General features: G+C 47.6%; 1 protein-coding gene across 3 annotated transcripts in view; it reads right to left on the bottom strand.

Annotated features, from left to right (window-relative positions):
• PC (pyruvate carboxylase) overlaps positions 1 to 20,139 on the bottom strand; it is a 1,846,452-nt gene that overhangs the window by 49,188 nt on the left and 1,777,125 nt on the right. For all 3 annotated transcript variants that reach the window (XM_069207836.1, XM_069207837.1, XM_069207835.1), the window contains 3 exons: positions 13,706 to 13,862; positions 10,488 to 10,728; positions 9,957 to 10,206 (listed from right to left, as the gene is read on the bottom strand). In XM_069207836.1, the coding sequence (XP_069063937.1) occupies positions 9,957 to 10,206; positions 10,488 to 10,728; positions 13,706 to 13,862 (648 nt within the window). The remainder of the gene's footprint in view (positions 1 to 9,956; positions 10,207 to 10,487; positions 10,729 to 13,705; positions 13,863 to 20,139) is intronic.

The following is a 20,139-nucleotide window of genomic DNA, read 5'->3' as shown; positions in this document are numbered from 1 at the left end:
TTGATGGAAAACATTTGAAGTCTGATGGGCTACGAAAGGAGCTGGGACTGCTAGTGTGGATAGGCCAAAGTTTTAACAGAACCATGTGGTCTAATCTTCAGCACATAGGCGCAGGGAGTGAGCAGCTGTAGGCAAACTGCACACCGGGTGGACCTCAAGTGAGGTCCATCTTCAAGGGCCCTGCGCAAAAGGTGGAGATGCATCCTAAGTGCAAGGCATAACTGGAGGAAAACTAGTCCTGGGCATGTTGCAAATGGGGAGTTCAGTCTGAAAAATGTGCCAGTGCTGCGGCAGGTGAGCAAGCTCACCAGTCTGAGTTACCACTCCCAAGATCAGTTCACCTGCTCTTTGTTTCTGCAGTAGCTATCCTCCATCCCTGAAGAGTGATGATAGTGAGTTTGGGTGGTTTTCCTAGAGTTTCAGTTAGCTAAGGAAGATAAGAAGTGTCTCCTATACATGGTCCTGCAAGTAGAACCAGGGCAGAGTCAGATGCTCTTTTGGCCTTGTAACAGAGGTGAAGAGCAGCACATGCCACCCAGGATCCAGGAAGTACCAGTAGCTCCTTGCACACCTGGTCAAGTGTAGGACATCGAACTCCTGTTTAAATCCTAAGTTTGGAACAGCAGAGCAAATACCTAAGGTTCGCTGTAGCGGTTTCCTTGGTCATGTTTTAGACATCAGCCAAACACTCTGTTAGGCATCTTTGAAAGGTTCCAGGATATGGCTTGCCCTGGACCTCTTACACAGTCCATGTCAGAAAGTAGAAATGCCTCCTTGTAGGAGTTATTTTTTGTGAAGCAGGGAAGCCTCTGCCTGCTTATTCACTCACTTTTTCATAGGGCTTGTGAGATATTCGGATTCCGTACCAAATGGAGATAGAGCAAGAAGGGTGGACCTGCATGGATGGCAGTTACAGAGGGTGGACCTGCACGGATGGCAGTTACAGAGGGTGGACCTGCACGGATGGCAGTTACAGAGGGTGGACCTGCATGGATGGCAGTTACAGAGGGTGGAGGTGTATGGACCGCAGTCACACAGCCACCGGTTTCAGGCACACCATGGTGTTTCAAATGGTACACCAGTACCACACAGTTCTCCCATACCATCGGGTTATGGGTGACTACAGATTTTACATATTACTCCTGGGGTACAGCCATGCAGTTGCCCAAAACTCTGACCCAACCAACAGTTCCAGAAAAGATGCCTGGGGAAGTTACCTACAGGAGGACAACTGCAGTGGGGGTACGGTGGGGCCCCTCTTCTCCATGCCTTAGCATAGGGTTCTAGTGGGGGGAGGGGCAACTGAAGTTGCCTCTGATTAGGGCATGGATATAGGGACAACGGGACAAGCAAAACAGGATGGGGAAACAGGACAAAGGAGTGTGCCATGGGCAGCTGTGGACTTTTAACTCTGCTGGACCTGACAGACAGAACATTAGGAAGAAATGAAAAAGGGTGAAATATATACAAATATGAGCAATTTTAATTCTGTATTTGAAAGGCAGCTTGTGGTGGGGAGACTGGTGTTCAGAGATCACAAATGAAAGCCATGGTTTAAGGCCCTACACATCATTCCCGAAAGTAAGGTTTAAACCCCACGGAAGCAAAGGCCACTGAAATGCTTGCTGCTGCGCTCGTAAACAATCTCACCGTTGAATTCGCTTAACTTAACCGCTAAAATGATCATCAGCGCTTAGAAGCTTCGCCGCAGCAGGGCAAGCGCTACACAATAACCAGTAAAATGCATTATCTTTAGAAATAAAGCTGATCCTGGGAAGAGGAACATTGCACGTTCAAGCGCAACGCCACGGAAGATTAGTGCTGCAGAAGGTCACTCCTTCAGTCATGCATCAAGTAACTGAACATTAACAAACAAGGACAGGCAGTCATGTCACCCTTTCTACAGCGCTGCCAGGCCCAGCTCCAGCACTCCCAGTGCCCCCTGGCGCCTCAAGAGGGCTCACTGCCGAGATGTCACCCCAGGCGCGCCCTCCATGCCAAACACACTAAGAGAAAGACGAACGGTGAACGGAAGAGACAGAGCCAGAATGAGCAGAGAATGATGATTTAAAGACTGTATTAAGCAGATCATTGCTAATAAAACACTTAACAACTTGGGCTAACCGGCATGCCCACTCCCATCAATGCTGATCGGCCGGCCCCAGCCACTGATACGCCAGTCTCTTCCACTTAAACAGCGAGCTCCCTGGAGGTGGCCCTGCTTCACCCCCAGGAACTGAGGAGTGGAAGAAACCAAGCAGCCGAAGCTTGCGGGGGCGCCTCTGTAGAGCGCCCCGACGCTGCACGTTACCAAAGGTCTTTCTCTCTGTGTCACTCTTTCTTCTACCAAATATGTCCTTCCATCACACCCTAAAGTGAAGAGCTAATGGCCAAGCAACAGACTTCGAAACTACAAGACCTGGGCTCGAATTCGCGCCTCCACATTTCACACTGTGAGATCATGGACAAATCACAACACCTCACACAGAGGTCATTTCTGCTCAATGCTCCAAACATACACTTCCAAAGGGTTCGTACTGATGCAAATAAAAGCCCTTCGCGGTTTCAACAAAGGTATGAAACACTATACAAATTTGACAATACAGTACTAGCCAATCTCCTTGTGTATCGGTTTTCCAAATCACCAAGAATTTGGGAGTGTCGAGAGAAACGTGCTAACTTGTAGATTGTAAATAATCACAATTTGATTCTATTTAGTGCTTAATATCATCATTGAGGTTACTTAGCACTACGAATAACTGAAGTTACTATTATCCAGCTCAATGGTACTCATTTTATGAGCCTCCGAAGTCCAAGTTGGCCCTGTCAGGATTGAAACTCGTGCCCTGGTGGTCACACAAGACAACGCACTGCGCATTGCTCCCGCTTAAAGTCATTCCCCTTGTTGCCCTGAAAGAAGAGAGCTAGTGCACCGTCACTGCCCCTAAACGTTTGGAGAAATTGGGGCCAAATGTTTATTTTGCAAAACAAATCCACATTCTAAAGAACTTAGATGTATTTTATTCTAGTTCAAACGTTGCATGCCTAAAGTGGGTCAGTATGTAAATCATTTAAGGAACTACAACAGCAGCAGTACATGTTCTCTAAGACGCAGGAAACTACACCTTCACACAAGCATGAAGTTCCCCTGAATAAACCGATGATAATCATCAAATAAGAGTTATTATTACTGCCATTAGTCTAAAAAATCCCGCTTTTAATTTGTATTACATAATCTAACTTTATGCGATGGTTCAGCCATAGATTCTGTGCACAGCCTCCTAGGACCACAGAGTTTCATATGCCAGGATCAGCTTTAGGTGCCCAAATTCATCTTTTCACCTTCACTGCACAGAGATGAACCTCACAGCATGTGCACATACACACCCACACATATAAAATCGTATGTCAGAAACCACTTTAGAGGCCCAGGTTCACCTCACAACTTCTGTCATATTATTCCAAAAATACTCACCTCAGAGCCACGTGCATGACATGTGCATCTCTAAATTTACACGAAAACACACACCCTGGAACCCCATCAGGACTGGTCGGCAGATTCCTTGGTGTGATCTCTGCAGGGGCACACCGCATGCCATCCCATCTCTTGGGGCCAGTGCCAGTGTGGATGGGACTTCATGACCACACAGCCTGCGTGGGCTTAGGATGTGGAGCCCCGCGAGCCCCTGGTAGGAGTAAAGCTAGTGCAGATGGAGTAAAGAGAGTGTGCAGGGCCAAAAGTGACAAGTTCAACGTGAGGCGAGAGGACGAGCATGGGCTGAAAGCAGCCCTGCGTTGTTTCCCAGGTCCCTTTGCTGTAACAAACACGCTGGCAATGACAGTGAGGATCAGGGAACACTGGAAGGAGAGAGGGGGATAACAACTGGGCGAGGGTTTTGGCATGGAAGGTACCTGTCCTTACCTCACCATGTTTATGGTATACTCGGCTTGTGAATTAGTGCACAGAACGGCCTGGACTCAGAGTGAAGCTGTTTTAGTGGCAGCGGTGATGGTGCTAGTGACCGGTGGTCGGCTCCATCCCTACCAGTACAGTTATCCAGCCGTGCTTCAGATCTCTCCTGGCTTTCCACTCACTGGTTTACTATTCTCCTTTGTTCTATAGCCGTAGTCCATGTGTTTTCTCTTTGGTCGCCCCCCGCTATCGCGGTGCTGCCTTTTTATCCTTCGTAGACACGTGGATCCCTCCGTGCTGCCAGCGCCACGCCTCCTATCCCATCATACTCTCACATTAGACGTCTCACCCTGCAGCAATAGTCCCTTTCATGTCTCACCACTTTCATTTACATCAGCACAAGCATTCTCAGCACTTAGGTCAGTTCTTCCGTGCCCACTGTAGAGTCCAGCTGGACTCATTCTAGTGTTTCTGCCAGCCACTCTGCTGAGGGCTGGTCTTGCTTGTGTAGCCTACACCCACCTAACACAGGCGTCACCAGTCAGGTGACCCTGCCAATAAAAGGGGCCGGGCGCACGTGCCTGAGGCCAGTTCAGTACTACCCTACTACCGTGTCTGCGTCCCTTCCTTTACTAGCATGAGGGCCTAGGGCCCCACATTACAATGGCGACGAGTGGGATCTGCAACCCCACGTGGTTGCAGACATGAACCTACGACGGAGCAATGGGTGGAGGAAAGAGGAAAAGTGAAGCCGTCGCAGCCCCAGTCCCACTGGAGTAAAAGAAGGGGGTGAGTGATGCTGATAAGCGCGTCCCGCAGCACTGCAAAAACGGCTGCGGGCGCCGAAAATAAAGCGCTACGAAGCGCGCTGGCCTGTTGTCCCCAGCCCAAGAAAACAAAATGCCCTGAGGCCGCACCCACCCCCCCAAAAGTCGGACGCAGCGCGGCCGCAGCGTGAGCGAAAGCTGCTGCGTCCGCGCAGTATGTGTGGGAAATGGCGCTGTCGCGCGCCGGAGAAAAGAAAATAAAGAATTGTGGCCAGGGCTGGTATGGTAGCTTCCAAGAGGAGAGAATGCGGTCCGCAGCGTGTCAGGCTGCTGCGGCCGCGTGTGAAGAACATGGTGCCATCGGGCACCGAGAATAAAGAAAAGGGGCCGTCTACCTTTTGTTTTGCATTTAAAGTGGCGCTGTCGCGCCCCGTGCACCGTGAGAAGGTGCCAAAGTGTGGCCGGGGCTGGTCGCCCCTTTTCATTTAAGAATGGTGCTCTCGCGCACCACACAAAATATGCCCAGAGCCGCCCCCACCAACTTTCGTGCACGTTAGGACCGAGTAAAGTGGTGCAGGCACGCACCGAAACAGACTAAACAGGATGGTGCAAACATGCACCAAAGTTCTAAAATGCCAAGGGCAGCCCCCCCCAAACAAACTACAAGAAAATGCGTGGAAGGAAGGGGGCAGGAGCCAACAACCACTAGAGAAGGACAATTAAAATGCCAGGCACCGCCCCCACCCTCTCTGAACTTCATGCCGTCTCCCTGCCTCTTAAAAGAGGCTGTGCAGGAAAATGTACAACATTTTCTTAAAAGAGAAGAAAAGAAGACAGAAAGAAGTAAAATAAATAAAAACTGCACTTACCTGCAGCCCCCACCAGCATGACGGAGTCCTCCCGGCAGCATGCCCTCCTCACCGGCATCTGTTGAAATAAACGAGGCCGGTAACAGGAAAGACTGTCTTGAAGCTAGAAAAAAAAGTGCACTACTGGCATCCAGTGGCCAGAGTTGGTATTGCACCCTATTTCTGTTTTAAAGGGAAAACAAGCTTGAATGAAGGCAAGTTTACAGCAGCACCTTCAGAAAGTGACTGCTCCAAACCAAGAGTGCGCCCGTAGACAGAAACGGCGCAGAAGACGGAAACGGCGAGGAAGAAGGAAGCGACACGAGCGACGCTGCAAAAGGGAAGGAGAAGATTGCAGCTGTCCCAGCCAAGCTGCAACGGTGAGAAATGGATGCAAGTGCCACGTGAGGTACGAAGAGAGCGCGCATGGTCTGCGCAGCCCCTGGCAGGTGTCCGCCGCCACCGCCGAAAGAACGCCACATGCCCCAGCAGTGATGGACATCACCGCAGGACAAGAAAGGGACATGCCAGGCGTTGCCACAGGACGCCCAGAAAAAAAAAAGAGACTGACACGTGCGCAGCGTGCACAGAGAGCTGCGCCCGAGAATGTGACGACATGGGTAAAGTCCGTGAAGATGGAGAGAGTACCCGAGATCGTGACGTAACGCACGGGAAAAGAGGCCATGTCAGCTGGCCGCGCAGCGACGGAACATGGCCACTGTTGGCCCATCCGTGAGCAGGTCATCTGAACTGACCGACCCTGCCAGAGCAGATGGCAGGAGTGAGCGCTGTAACAGCGCAGCCTCAAGGCGCAAGAATGGCGCCATCGAGTGAAGAGAAGGAGAAGAGAGAGGTCCACCAAGAGGATCCGGGAATGGACCAGACCGGGTGAGGTCTGCCTGAAGAGCAGATCATGTCCTACCCGCAGGACTCAGCCTGTGAGAGGCTGCGACCGAGCAAGATGCACCAGAGGAGGTGCAGTGATAGGTCCATGTGACGCAGCATGCGACCTGTGGCACAACGCCACATTGAGGACGAAGAGGAAGATGCACCAGCGAAGGTGCAGTGAGAGGTCCGTGTGAAGCAGCATGCGACCCGTGGCACAACGCCACGTCGAGGACAAAGAGGAAGATGTACCAGCAGAGGTGCAGCGCAAGGTCCATGTGCCGCAACATGTGACCTGTGGCACGATGCCACAGCAAGGAGAAGAGAGAGTGGCACGATGCCAACAAGAAATGATGAGGAGTGTGACAGACCGGTCACACCACAGATCAACTCCATCGCAGGTGTGAAAGTGGAAGGAAGTAGAGTGACGAAACTGAGGACTCGTGCGAGCAGATGAGGAGGTACCCATCAGTACAAGACAGTCACCGGGGTGAGCAGAAGTCACTGAAGACAGCGATGTGGGTGGTCCCCCACGCTTCCCAGTATGACCGACCTGTCACCGGCTGCTTGGCTGTGATGGCATCCCTGACGCCGACTGCACAGGCCACACAAGACCCGCCGTGGCCCCTATGTCCATCAAGTGGTCCTTCCGCTGACGAAGCCGCCGCCACCTGTTTGATCTGCAACAGGATAAAAAAAAACATCATCATCATGATGTGGTGCATCGCCCAATCATCGAAGGAGGAGCACAGCACCACCTGAGTGGAGACAGTCAGCAACAAGAACCGATGCTGACAAGGCATGTCTGGCAACGTAGAAACTTATCATCTGAACACTTGCCATGAGCACTGTGAACCAGACGCCTGCCGGTGAGAGCAGACCAGATCATTTGGACCATCCACCCTTGGGGTTGCACAAGACTAGGACGTGGCCCTGTTGGGAGTTCAGAGAGACTCCTTTGGCGTGGCCGACGTTGGCCCGCACAGCCCACGCAGTCCCGCTGCAATCCAGGGACAAGGGCCTCCAACAAATTCCTGTGAGAGCGGAATATCGCTGAGAGAATGCATCTGAGACAGCTCCACGTCAGGCATCCGGAAGCACGGAGGTCTCATATCGAGAGACTGGTCACCTGAAGACTTTGCACCGTGGTCAGAGCACCTGAATCCGGATGGCTCGAGCAATCGGACCCTGCATCAACAACCCTTGTGGCTCCATGCGAGACTAGGATGTGGTCCTGTAGGCTGTTCCTCTGAGACGTCTTTGCTGGGCCTGAGATAGGCAAGCACAGTCCACACAGTCCTGTGGAAGCCCGCAAAAGGGCCTCGAGGAGACTCCTGCTTGATGGAGATCTGGCACGAGAGGGAAGACTGCTGCTTCTCTGCCGCTGGACTCCCAGGCGCCCCAGGCCGTCACATCATCTGCAGTCTTAGGAGGTAGACAATCTCCAGAGTCAGAATGCCGTCCAGAACTGTGTACAGTGGACTCCCCACTGCTCCAGATGCACCCGCATCAGAAACTGTAAATAGACTTTGACCACATGAGCCCAGGCAGGACCGGATCGACTATATCCAGTGAACTGTGAGGTCGTGGACAAGCAACTGAAGTATTTGGACTTCATCCACACTGTGTTCGTGCCCAGCTGTACCTGGTTAAATTATGGACTCGTGCGGAGGTGTCCGGATGCTCCCAGCTGCACCATGTCCACTGCAATTCTGCAGTCTGCCTTTTCGAGGCCGAGAGACTGATTGTGGTGCTTTGTTATTGTTTCTTTTACAGGTTGGACTTTTGTTTGGTTCCTCAATAAAGTTTGGGAGGGATGTAGAGTCCAGCTGGACTCATTCTAGTGTTTCTGCCAGCCACTCTGCTGAGGGCTGGTCTTGCTTGTGTAGCCTACACCCACCTAACACAGGCGTCACCAGTCAGGTGACCCTGCCAATAAAAGGGGCCGGGCGCACGTGCCTGAGGCCAGTTCAGTACTACCCTACTACCGTGTCTGCGTCCCTTCCTTTACTAGCATGAGGGCCTAGGGCCCCACATTACACCCACATCCATTCTTTCACACCCTTGCACGATTTTCTTGCATCTTCTCTTATGTTTTTAAGCCACTCATATCCCTCCCTTTTGCTAAATCTTTCTTCCATTTAACGGTGCCATCGTTTGCCACAGCCACGTGCAGCCTTGTATGCAGGACAAGCTTAGGCACCAACTCACAGACCACAGCCACACTTAACACTTAACACTACCCACCCTGACACAGCTCTTGCTTGAACCTCGATGGAAGCTTATTTAACTTTCCTCAACAGATTTCCATGCTCATCCTTTGTTAAACGTTTCTCCCAGCCACTGCCTACTTCCTGGGATAAACACTCATCTTGAGGGCCCCTCTCCCTGCATCACCGAGCTCTGTATTATTGCCACCTGCTCTTCATCCCCTTCTTGTTCCATTCTGCTTTTGCCAAGGATGGATGATTTTCGGCACTCCTTTTATTTCATCCTCGATGTTGGTTCAGAATTTTCTTTCCTAGTTTCCTAAATGCTTCTCTAAACCCCAACCCTTTGCACTATCATCCACTCTCCACCGACTCTTTTTGTTCCATACCCAGCAAGCTCAATTCCAGCACTATCAAACCTAAACTACATTTTTCGTCTCTATACATCTTATTGTTCTGCTTTTCCTTTGCCTCACCCGACTCTTTCCACCATTTGTCTGTGAAAGTACGATGGAAACGATTTGCCCTCAATGTCATAACTTTCACACAGCAGGACGCCATCATGGATCAGAAGTCTAGAACTACTTTCTCCAGATGTCTAGCACAACTGCATTCGCCAAGAAGCCTAGCTTCTGATCCGAGGAAGGCCCCAGAGATGGTGGAGGTCGGGCAAGGATGACATCCACAGGAGATCTGTATTCTTCAAATAGACGAAGTAGGGCTGGAAGAAGTTTTCTAGCTACACTCTAAAGAGAAAACTCATCAGTAGACAATGCTCATCATAATACTGACTAGTCTAAGATCACGAGAAGAGTCAATAGAGCACAAAATGAAGACTCTCCGCTTAAACAGCTCCTCTCAACACTTAGCGCCATGGCCAGTGTAAAGCTCTGGGTTCACTCTCATTAAAATAAGTTCAAACTATCCTTCTAAACACTCACCAATTTCCTCATCCTTTTCTTCCCCTCCTCTCCTTTCTCTGCATTTCATCAACATGCTTCTTTCCTTTCATTATCCCTTCACACTGACCCTATCCTCCCACCTCATTATGTCTTTCCGCACCAGCTTGTGGTCTCAACATTCTCCATCACACGCACCTCGATAAAGAATCACTTCACACACCTCCTCTTTCAACACTATTCGTGTGGGAGACTAAGCCTGTTTTTATTCTGAATGCAAAGTCCTGAAAGAGAAATATGCCACTGCCGCAGTGTTCTTAAATGAGTTACTAAAATCTGTTTTTACGTTCATTGATTTGTGTATCATAGCTGTGCATACCAAACCGCTAAAAAAAAAGTAAGGGCGTGACGAACAGCCAAAATGGGTATTGTACCTGTGTCCATGTCTGTGCCCTTGGCACAGGCCACCAGGGCCCCCATGCTTGGCTGGGAGGTCATGCCGGACATGGAGTCCACGGCCACGTCTACTATGTCTGCTCCCGCAGCAGCACACGCCAGCATGGAGGCCACCCCAGCTCCAGCGGTGTCGTGGGTGTGGACGTGGATTGGAACATCAGGAAAGCGGTCTCTCAGTGCACGGATCAGCATGTCTGAGGACTTGGGCTTCAGCAGGCCTGCCATGTCCTGCAAAGGGAAGTAACCATTTGTTTTATCTTGTTCCACACAACTCTTCTCTCTAGTATTCTACTTTTCCATGACAATTTCATTTCTCACCGTGCCAAATGTTAATTGTAAGGAATGAAACAAATTAAGACATCCTTAAAAAGTAACAAATTATTTAAAAATACCGTATTCGTTTTCATTAGGATATGACTGACAAGAGAGTGGGCAATTATATTAATTACATGCATTTGCAAACTAACAAAGTACGTGATGCAGAAGCAAAGGGTGGGTCTTCTGAATACCTTGATGCACAGAATGTGAGTTCCTGCCTTCATCAGTTCATCAGCGAGTTTAATGTAATAATCCAGAGAGTACTTGGTGCGGGTGGGATCTGCCACGTCGCCAGTGTAGGAGATTGCAGCTTCCACCACGCCGCCGGCCTTCCCAGCCGCTTCCATTCCCAAGATCATATTGGGCAGGTAGTTCAAAGAGTCGAAGACGCGGAAGATGTCCATGCCATTCTCCTTGGCCACTTCGCAGAACCTGGACAACGAGGGGAAACAATTTTTTTTTTACTTTTGTCATCTCATGGTCCTTTATCAAGCCATACTACAACATATTACAAAGTCAGACAAAGACATGGTCGGTGTTGGCAACCACCAAATCGGCTGGAACATCGCCGCTCGAATAAGACGACTTGCGATGCCATTCTAAGAAACGGGTGTAAACTATACAGATGTCAAATAACAATAACATACAATCACACGGAGAAACCCATAAAGACACTGACATATCGGCTGTGGAAAAACTTACTGTACCACCAAGAATCTTAAAGAAACATTTCAATATCAGGTGGCAAACAAGCAATCCCAGCGTAGAAGTTAGAAACATTTGCTCATTGAGAGACATGCATAGTGAGTAAATGTCAATATCAAAATATGCAATAACAAGTTGATAAAGTAAGCATCCAACACAAACATTCTCAAAGCAAGCACCACAGAGTCCCAAAGCAACTGTTACTCAGAGTTTAACTGTAAGTGTCACCAGGGACGGAGCTCTGCGGTGGAGGAGGGGAAGTTTGGGGTTATACAAAAATACACACACGCTCTTGTCTATGTTTTGAAGGCCTTAGATAATGTTGAATAGTTTTAAAAATAATGCGTTTTAAGTACTCTTAAAAACCAGCACTCCTCTTTTATCCACTGCCCCTTAAGCCCTCCTCATGGCCTGCTGGTCGTGTAATGTTTTTAACAAGATGTCCAAACGTGCCAGTTGGGAAATCTCAAACTCACACCCCCTTAACCATACTGACCAAGCTACACCCCTGAGTATCACACACCCCTAGAGGAAGAGCAGCTAATCAGCCCAGCTTCAAGTCATAGCCAAACACTGAAACACAAAGTCGCATCCAAGCATTATCACGCTGAGTCAAACGTAGCCTTTTAAAGTCTAAAGCACCAAAGGACAAGGCAACAGCAAATAACCCTTGGATGTGATTGAGGGTCTAAAAGCTCTACTTGAACGACCTCCTGACTTGCTTTCGGAGGATGGTCAATAGGTGACACACCCAGATTTTGTAATAAAAGGCTAAAGGCAGAACCGTGGGAGAGTAGGTAAACTATTTAGGAAACCGCTGCAGGTAAATGATTTACACTTTGGCATGGTGGCTTTTCATAACACTTAAAATGGTATCTATGTTAGACAGAAGGAGGGTGGGGCACCCTGCCTTACATCCCAACATTCATCTTGGTACATGAGGTACAATTTGAGGCTTATTCCAGTGGTAGTTTGTAGTTTTTCACCCTTGTTGGTGCAGCTAGTGCTGTGTATCTCTAAAGACGTGCTTCTGGATTTAGTCCATCAGTAGAGAGCAGCAGGCTTTTTATTTTCTGGGGTTGCTGGAAATGCTGCCAGTCTTCTCAGGTATCAGTACCACTCACTGACACACAGATGCATCAACCAGAGCTCGTCAGCTCGTTTGCTCATGGGCGCCTTTTTAGAAAGGACAGTGGGAGTGCACTGCCTCACATCCCAGCATTCAATTTGTCCCAATGCATTATGGTAAATGGAGTACAAGTTGACTTCGGTGGTAGTCTGCAGCAAGTGCACCAACAAGGGTGAAAAACAAAAGACTGTCACTGAAGTGTTATGATGAGCCCAATTTACAACGATGCACTGGAGTGAACTGAGTGCTTGGATGGGAGGCAGTGTGCCCCCACTATATTTTTATTTGAAAAGGCTCCTTTCAGCTAGTGAGGTGACGAGCACTAGCTGATGCAACTGCGCCTAATGAGTAGTACAGAGACCTGAGGAGACTGGGCAGCATATCCAGCACCTCCAAAATAATGTGGTGTTCTCTACTGAAGGAGGACAACTATCCTGAAACAAGTGTCTAGAGATGCACAGCACTGGCTGCACCAAGGGTGAAAAATTAAAGATAATGAAGTGTTATCATGCACCGCATTTACCATAATGCCCTGGCACAAACTGAGGGCCGGGATGTGATGCCGCCTTTTTTTTTTTTTATTGTGTCCATACCCGTACTCCCAAAAATGATATGCAGAGAGCTGACACGCCAATCACAAATTATTTCCGGTTGGAGAGTTATGGTTTATGGTCACAGTTCTGGATAACTGACTAAAGCAAGGAAACAGAGGTCCTTCCATAATTATACGATCATTTATTACAAATTATACCCAGGAACATCATTGCCCATTGTATGCTCCTGTGGAGTGCCATATGCTACCAGTGGCGCCAGAGAGGCCACATCTTGGTAAATCCCTCTCACCAAGGAGGCCCTGACCGCGGCACTCACGTTTCTACTCCCTCCAACTGGAATTTGGCCCTCACAGAAGTGCACTACTAGTTGCTAGAGCAGTGAAGCACAGGTAAGTGGCCATTTACGTACATTTAAAAACAAAATATCTAACATTAAAAAAAAAAATCCCTGTTGCCTTCGGTTATACTCTTAAATGCTTTCTAAATTGAGCGTGCTAATATGTAAACTAACCCCGCTACCCCCCCAACACACACACAGTCCACTTACTTTTAACCTATACCTGCAGAAGTTCTCTTGCACTAAACTGAATAAGCAACAATACATTAGTAAAGACGGTCCCCACTAGGTTTACTAGATGTCTTGTAATAAGGCAATGAGTAAGTGCATTGATCATTACTTTCTCAGGCTTGCGGACAACACCACGAGGTTTCAGTGCATCTTTTGACAACTTTCACAAGGTGATAAGCAAAGAGTGTTGCAAGGAATTCTGAAGCAGTCAAATGTGCTAATCCAAGAAACCCCCTCTCATTTACATTTTATAGTACCAATGATAACTAACGCAGAAAAATGTGAAGAAAAAACGAGTCCTGCTCCGAAGCAGGAAATATAACTGACTATACAATACACCAGGAACCTTCCTGCAACTACCTCTATGTATAAACTGGGCACCACATTTCTGACGGGTTGGCTGGCCCGTGTTTGCCAGAAGGCCAGTGTCAGCATGAACAGCAGCGCACTCACTTGAAGACTGCGTTGTCCGGGTAGTTGGTGTACCCCACGGCATTGGCCCCTCTGAGCAGCATCTGGAATGGTATGTTGGGGATCAGCTCTCTCAGCTCCTGCAGGCGACGCCACGGGCACTCATACAGGAACCTCATTGCAACATCGAAGGTGGCACCTAGCACAAAAAGGCCAAACGAGTCAATCAGAAGGGAAAGGAGTGAGCAGAAACAGCACTTCATCAACTTCAGGGGGATCTCTCACCCTCTCCTTTTCGCCCCAGCTAATACCCTGACTGGCCTTGAAGTAACGAAGGCGATTATGCTACTAGCCGGTTTCCCCCGACCTACAAACCCGCTTTGCGTCTGCTCATGATTCAACACAGTGCACTGAATTTTCTGTTGGTTCATAAACAGTGCACTTCAAAACAATTAATCGGTAGAATTATTAGAACGTTAAAGTACCTACCACTTATCCCTCTCCTTCCAACGTCTAAGCTAGCTGAAGATAATTAAACGAAAATCATTTAAAACAGACCAATTCAGAGCACAATCTCTCTCAACCAATGGAAATATTGAGTAGGTCATGTCGATAGCTCCAGCTGAACTGTCGCCCCCAGCAGGTTTCCAATAAACCCATTGCTCTTTGAGGCAGAGCTGCAATCCTTCTTGCTTTTTCCCCCCCCCAGATGTAGTTGAGTAATGGCTGCCACATGCAAACACAAAGAGCATTTCACCTTGTATGGTTTCCAAATCGTTTTCTTTTCAAGCCCGGTTTACTGGTTTATACAGTAAAGCATAGAAAAAAAAACGAAAATTACACTAACTGCATGACAAAAAACAACTGATATATAACTGCAACCAGATTTTCCATGCAAAACGCCCAGCACTCTCAAAAGGATAAAGTAGCATTTATGGTGACTCTTACTCTTAAGCCGCTAGGGTGAAGTTAATTATAATTTTTTGGGATAGCCTCCCTGCAGAGTGGACTAGAAACCGCTTCAAAAGTGCATTCTGAGCATTGTAGTGGCAGCATCAGGCACCACGGCATAGGCGACACACACCTTTCGGCGTGTGTATGTTTTGGTGGCTGGCTGAGGAGGCACCCACAGCAGAATACTGATAATGGGCCACAGCCTACAGACTGGGAGTATCTGAGCCACTACAAGCTAACTTAAGCCTACTGTAACATCCCGGCTCTTTCACACCCTCAACCATGCGGGTGTATTCTGCAGCAAAGGAGAAATAGAGCACAATGTTTTGGTTTGTTTGTTGGCAAATCACACTGGATTGTGAAGGGAAAACCTTGTTATAACACTACCAAAGTATTGTGATGTTGACATGAACCTCGCCTTACACAAGGGGATACCTTCACATTCCAGATATTAAATGAGGGGGGGTTTGACCGTTCAACTGTCCTTATCTTCTAATGGCCACCCCAGACAACAGATCAACCCTTCTACTACATTTTTCCTTTCCAGAATTCCACACACGGGCTCAGACATCCAGGTAAAGGAATCAGGAACACACAGGATACTACAGGGATTCCCATGGATGAGTCAGGCTGTCCACATGAGTAGTGATGTCTTCTGTGTGTCAGGAGCAGCAGGACTGAGGCCACAGGGAAAAACACTAGGAATACTACCTCATGCAAAGGGGCATCTGGTGTGTAGTCAGGTCCCTGTTGCTCACTCTTCTTCGCACACTGGAGCTACTGGTTTGGGTTCTTCACCTGTACTTGAACATACCACAACTATGAACTCCTCCTGTGCATTCCAGATGACCATTATCAAGCCAGAATGCTGCAAACGGGTGATACGGAGGCCTGCATACCCACAGACATAAGCGAGTAGTATTGAAAACACCGGCAAGGCATTGAAGGTGTAGTTGTGGTATGTGAATCATGTTCTGGGCTAATGTCAGCAAAGGGTACACAGCTGGTATGAACACCCTGTTCTGGGACTTAAAAGGGAGTTTTTTAAGCTGGCCTTGGTAGGGGATTCGCCATTCAGCCTAAAATGATGGTCTATGCACAATTACACGTACACTGACGCTGGACGTTGGACTTTTAGTGGATAATTTGCACTATTCTTTCTCTTCTAACCACTCTAATCTTGTCCCTCTGCACTGCCTTTTCTCCTTTCATTTGTGAGCTCAACCACTGATCTAGCCATTCACACTTGCATTGACTGTCATTCATGCACCCAATCACTCATGCATTAAGGCAATCAATCATATAGCCATTCATCCAACCCGTTGATCTCACATTCATTGATCCACCCATACCCACAACTGTCAGTGCAATGAATGAAGAAGAAAATTAATTTATAAGCCAGACCCAATGACACTGCCCGTACTTGTGCTAAAAGCAATGATGTTGGATCATTTTTAGTGGTTTTGTTGCAATAATACTTCCTTCGACATCACCGAGACCAAAGAAAAGTTCGTGCTTTTTTCTGTGACAACATTAAACAGGCTGGGAAGGGTAACAAAATGTATTAAGCATTAGGCACAGTTGAAAGAAAGCGCTGCCATTCTAAGTGGTCCCACATTCTGTGGACAGATTATATCCCTTATCTACAGCAAAAGACTCTCCATGAAGAGCAACTGCCTTTGCCGGTTTGCAGCCCTTCTTTCCTAATATTAACACCCCTACTACATCCGCACGGGAGCTGCACAACTGGACCTGGTGCATTTCTGGTTCAGTGTTCTACACTTACTGAGGGGAAATAAACCATCGTGCTGGGTTCCAGAATCCCTATATACATTCTCACACAGGTGTAATGACAACATTATACTGAATGGGTGCCATACTCCAGTAGATTTATTTACACATCCCCTGTGGCCGTGCTGCATAGGCAGCATAACTTTGCCATTCAAGGCTGGCCAGCAAGTTGGGTAAAACTGATGATACGCATAGCACATATACACAAGCACTAGGTACCTCTCATACTGGACCCCCGCGGCTCACTTTCACAGAGGAACATTCATGATTCTCTCATTATCACATGCACTCGATTATCCTCCCTTTGTTACATGCCACACACCCAAAGGGCCCTACAACCACTCTTGTGGGTAGCACAAGTAGAGAGGCAGCTTTGCCTGGAGCAACTTTAAGAAAAAGTTGGGGCTAATATCGTAAGCAGGTCTTACCCAATGGCAGTGAAGCAGGATCCCAGCCAGCGACTTAAAATCACCCACCCCTGTTAGCCCTGAGATTGATTCTCACTACTACATTGGCCACTTGTGACCCACACAGGAATCAGCAGGTCTGGGTTTTGAGAATTAATTTGGACTTCCGGCCTGCTTAGAATGTTTCCAACATGGATGGACCAGTGGAATGTGCTGCCTGGGGCTGAAATGAACCTGCCCTAGTACCAGACGGCCTGGGGCACCGAGTATCTGGATCATGCTACTGGAAGGGAAGGAGGCCCTGGTCCCGACTCAGCTGCTCAGAAATAGGGATCTCTGCTCTCATCCATCCTATGCTTGCTAGGTACACAGCCACACACTATCTACTCAGGGATAAACCCATAACAGTATGGAAACCTGCTTACCTTACATGCACAATCACTCCCTTGCAGGAACACAGGAACCTTAATGCTGCATTAACTGTCACTCACACTGGACTCTGCTCCGGGCATACCTGATGACTTCCTCATTACTTAGTCTTCAAAAAACTGCTCCTTTTAAAATCATTCTCGTCACACTTCATTCATACTTCACATACGTGGTGGAAAAGACAGCCTGATGGGTGGCTGGATCAACTGGTGAGGAGTGATTTGAATGGAAAGTTCTTAAATTAGTGGCAGTGATCAAAAACAACGTCCGACTTGCTGTAAGTATATTTAAGATATGTGGAACAAAGAAAAACTCTTACATACAGGGAAGTGGTCAAGCACATACAGCACCACTGTTCTGAATGGTTTAAATGTTTCTTCACCATCTTCAGTTCTAAATTTGTTCGAAAACAGCTCTCTTTCAGTACCTTAAGAGACTGCTGGATCCCTCAACTATCACTTTTGTTTCTTTTTGAGGGTGAGGGAAAGAAAAACCTAATTGTTTAGGTCTGGCTAGGCATCTACTGCTGTGGTAAAGATAAAGGGCTTGTGAACTGAATACTTCAATCCGATCTGATTGTTCCTAGAGGTCATGGATTGTAGGCGATTTCACTCCGAGGCAAAAAAAAAGACATTTTTTCAAATGACTCCAGAAGGTAGGGTGACTGGGTGACTTATTAGAGGGGAGTATTGGACAGCCTACGGTATGATTGTTGAGGCCTCCACAGTAAAGGTGGAGTTAGGTTTCATGGTTTTCAAACACATATGCATTTTGGCAGCACTCGGTTGTTATACATCTACATGGCTGCAGAGCTGCCACACGTCAGCTTTGGACTTACAATTTTCAGGATTGCTCCCTGCCTGCTAAAATGGATCAGTGATGGTAATGGGCAGAGTGAACACCTTATGCTGCACTTGAGAACCTTTGCTACAAGTGTCTTGAATGGCTCGAATTTCACTTGTATGATACCGGCAAAGTCAGTTGCTCTTAAACTTTAACCTGACCAGAGGCCCATAAACCTCCCACAATGAAGGCCTTCTTCTGTTTACCCTTCAAAAAGAAAATGAAGCAACATTACAAATGGCCTATGTGCTATTGTCTCATGCTTCATTAGCTAGATCCCCTTCCTTCAGCTTTTGGTAATACAAGCCCACCACCTGGGGAAGATGTACTCCAATGTTCGACATTTGTCATGTAAAACTGGGGGCAATCCAAAATGGCTCCAACAGGTCCGGCAACCATACATTGACAACAATTTGAAGACCTTCTACCATCTACACTTCACACACAAGTGCTCAAAACACACTGGGTATCAGAGCAAGGATCTGTGTGGCACTCATAAGAGAAACTTTATATAAGTAAGGACCGTAGGCCCCACACTCTTTCTGAACCAGAGAAGAAGGCCTGTTCAGTACTATAATCTGACAAACATTGTCAAAGCCAACAGGTTGTGCCTACGAGAGCTTGTGGCTTTGGCAATGTTCTGCAGTCAAGATGTTCAGCAGCACTGCTGCTGTGCAGCTTAGCTAAAACTAATAAAAAAACAACAGCACTATGACGTGACCAGTGTTGACCAGTGTAGAGCGTTTAATTTAAAATGCGCATGAGCACTGGTTGCTTCATAGCGATCTTTTTATATTTTTTGCCATGTGTTTCAGAGGCAACATGGAGAGAGGGAGGGCAGCAGAGAAGGGGACAGAACAGACACTGCTGGTAGAAGAGGCTTTGAAAAGCCAGATTAAAATCCGATGGAAAGACAAGCAGAGTTGAGAGGCGCAGGAGTCCAGTAAATCAGAAAGAAACCCTGTACCATTTATCATCATACTCCTTAAGATCAACAAAGACGAACTCTAACGAAGGTTGAAGAGAATGCGCTAGCATCGAAGGCTTATGCCTCCACTATAGATGTCGACCAAGGATGTCAACCATATTGCCTTGTGCTCTCTTTGTCAATTATGTTACTCAAGACTTTGGTGTCAAGGCAGAGAGATATTTTTAAACTTAACAGAAGGACCGGAGGTCTCTGTGCAGAGAGCACTGCATGTTTCTCTTCAGAAAGCGACTCTGTTAGCGCCAGTGCAGGCTTGTGTGGATTTAACGCTGGTCCCACACAAGGGGACTGCAATTTAGGAGTGGTTATCAGAGCCATGGGAGCGTCAACAAGCAACTACACCATACTGGGAAGGAGGGCACTAACTGGGGCTTTGTCAGACACCATTTCCGGCGGAGGACACCTGATGTTTTTCTGTCTCTTTGGTTGAACTACTGCTTTCCCAAGAAGAGACCCATCAGCTCTTACTCTGAGAACTATATGACAGAGTGACAATTCTCAATGCCTTACTTCAATCGCAAGGCGGGGCAGTGGAACCTTCTTGTTCATCTAGAACTGCTATGCTTGAGCCAGAGTTTAGCTTTCAAATCCTGGGCCTGAAAACGCCCAAAAGTCCACCAGCTGGTCGAATAAAAATATATAACTATGCAGGCAAAAGCAGCAGGCATTAAAAAAAATAAAAAAAATAAAAATACAAAAACATGGAAAAAGTAAACTTACAGTTGTGGGAAAGCACACCTTAAACAGTGTGTGCGCCTTTCAAATATCAATCCTTTGTACACTGTACGAAACAATATGAATCATTTCAAGCACATAAAAGGCCAATGTTCAATATCCCCATTGGGATTTATTTAATCGATCTTGAGAAGATGAACGCCTGAATTTACTTTCTGACCTACGGTGTTATTCTGGTTACATGTGGTTCGGGCTGGACTGTTCCCATGAGGAACAGGGTCAAGACTGATTTGCATATGGCTGGGTCCAAACTGGGGTGGCATGGTGAGCAAAAGAACGATGGATTAAACCCAGATCTGTGACTGGGGGTGAGTGTTTGCATTGTCAGC

This window comes from Pleurodeles waltl, chromosome 9 (assembly GCF_031143425.1).
Source record: "Pleurodeles waltl isolate 20211129_DDA chromosome 9, aPleWal1.hap1.20221129, whole genome shotgun sequence".
NCBI lineage: Eukaryota > Metazoa > Chordata > Amphibia > Caudata > Salamandridae > Pleurodeles > Pleurodeles waltl.
Note: the sequence above shows the minus strand (reverse complement) of the source record. Positions and strands in the feature narration are given on the sequence as shown.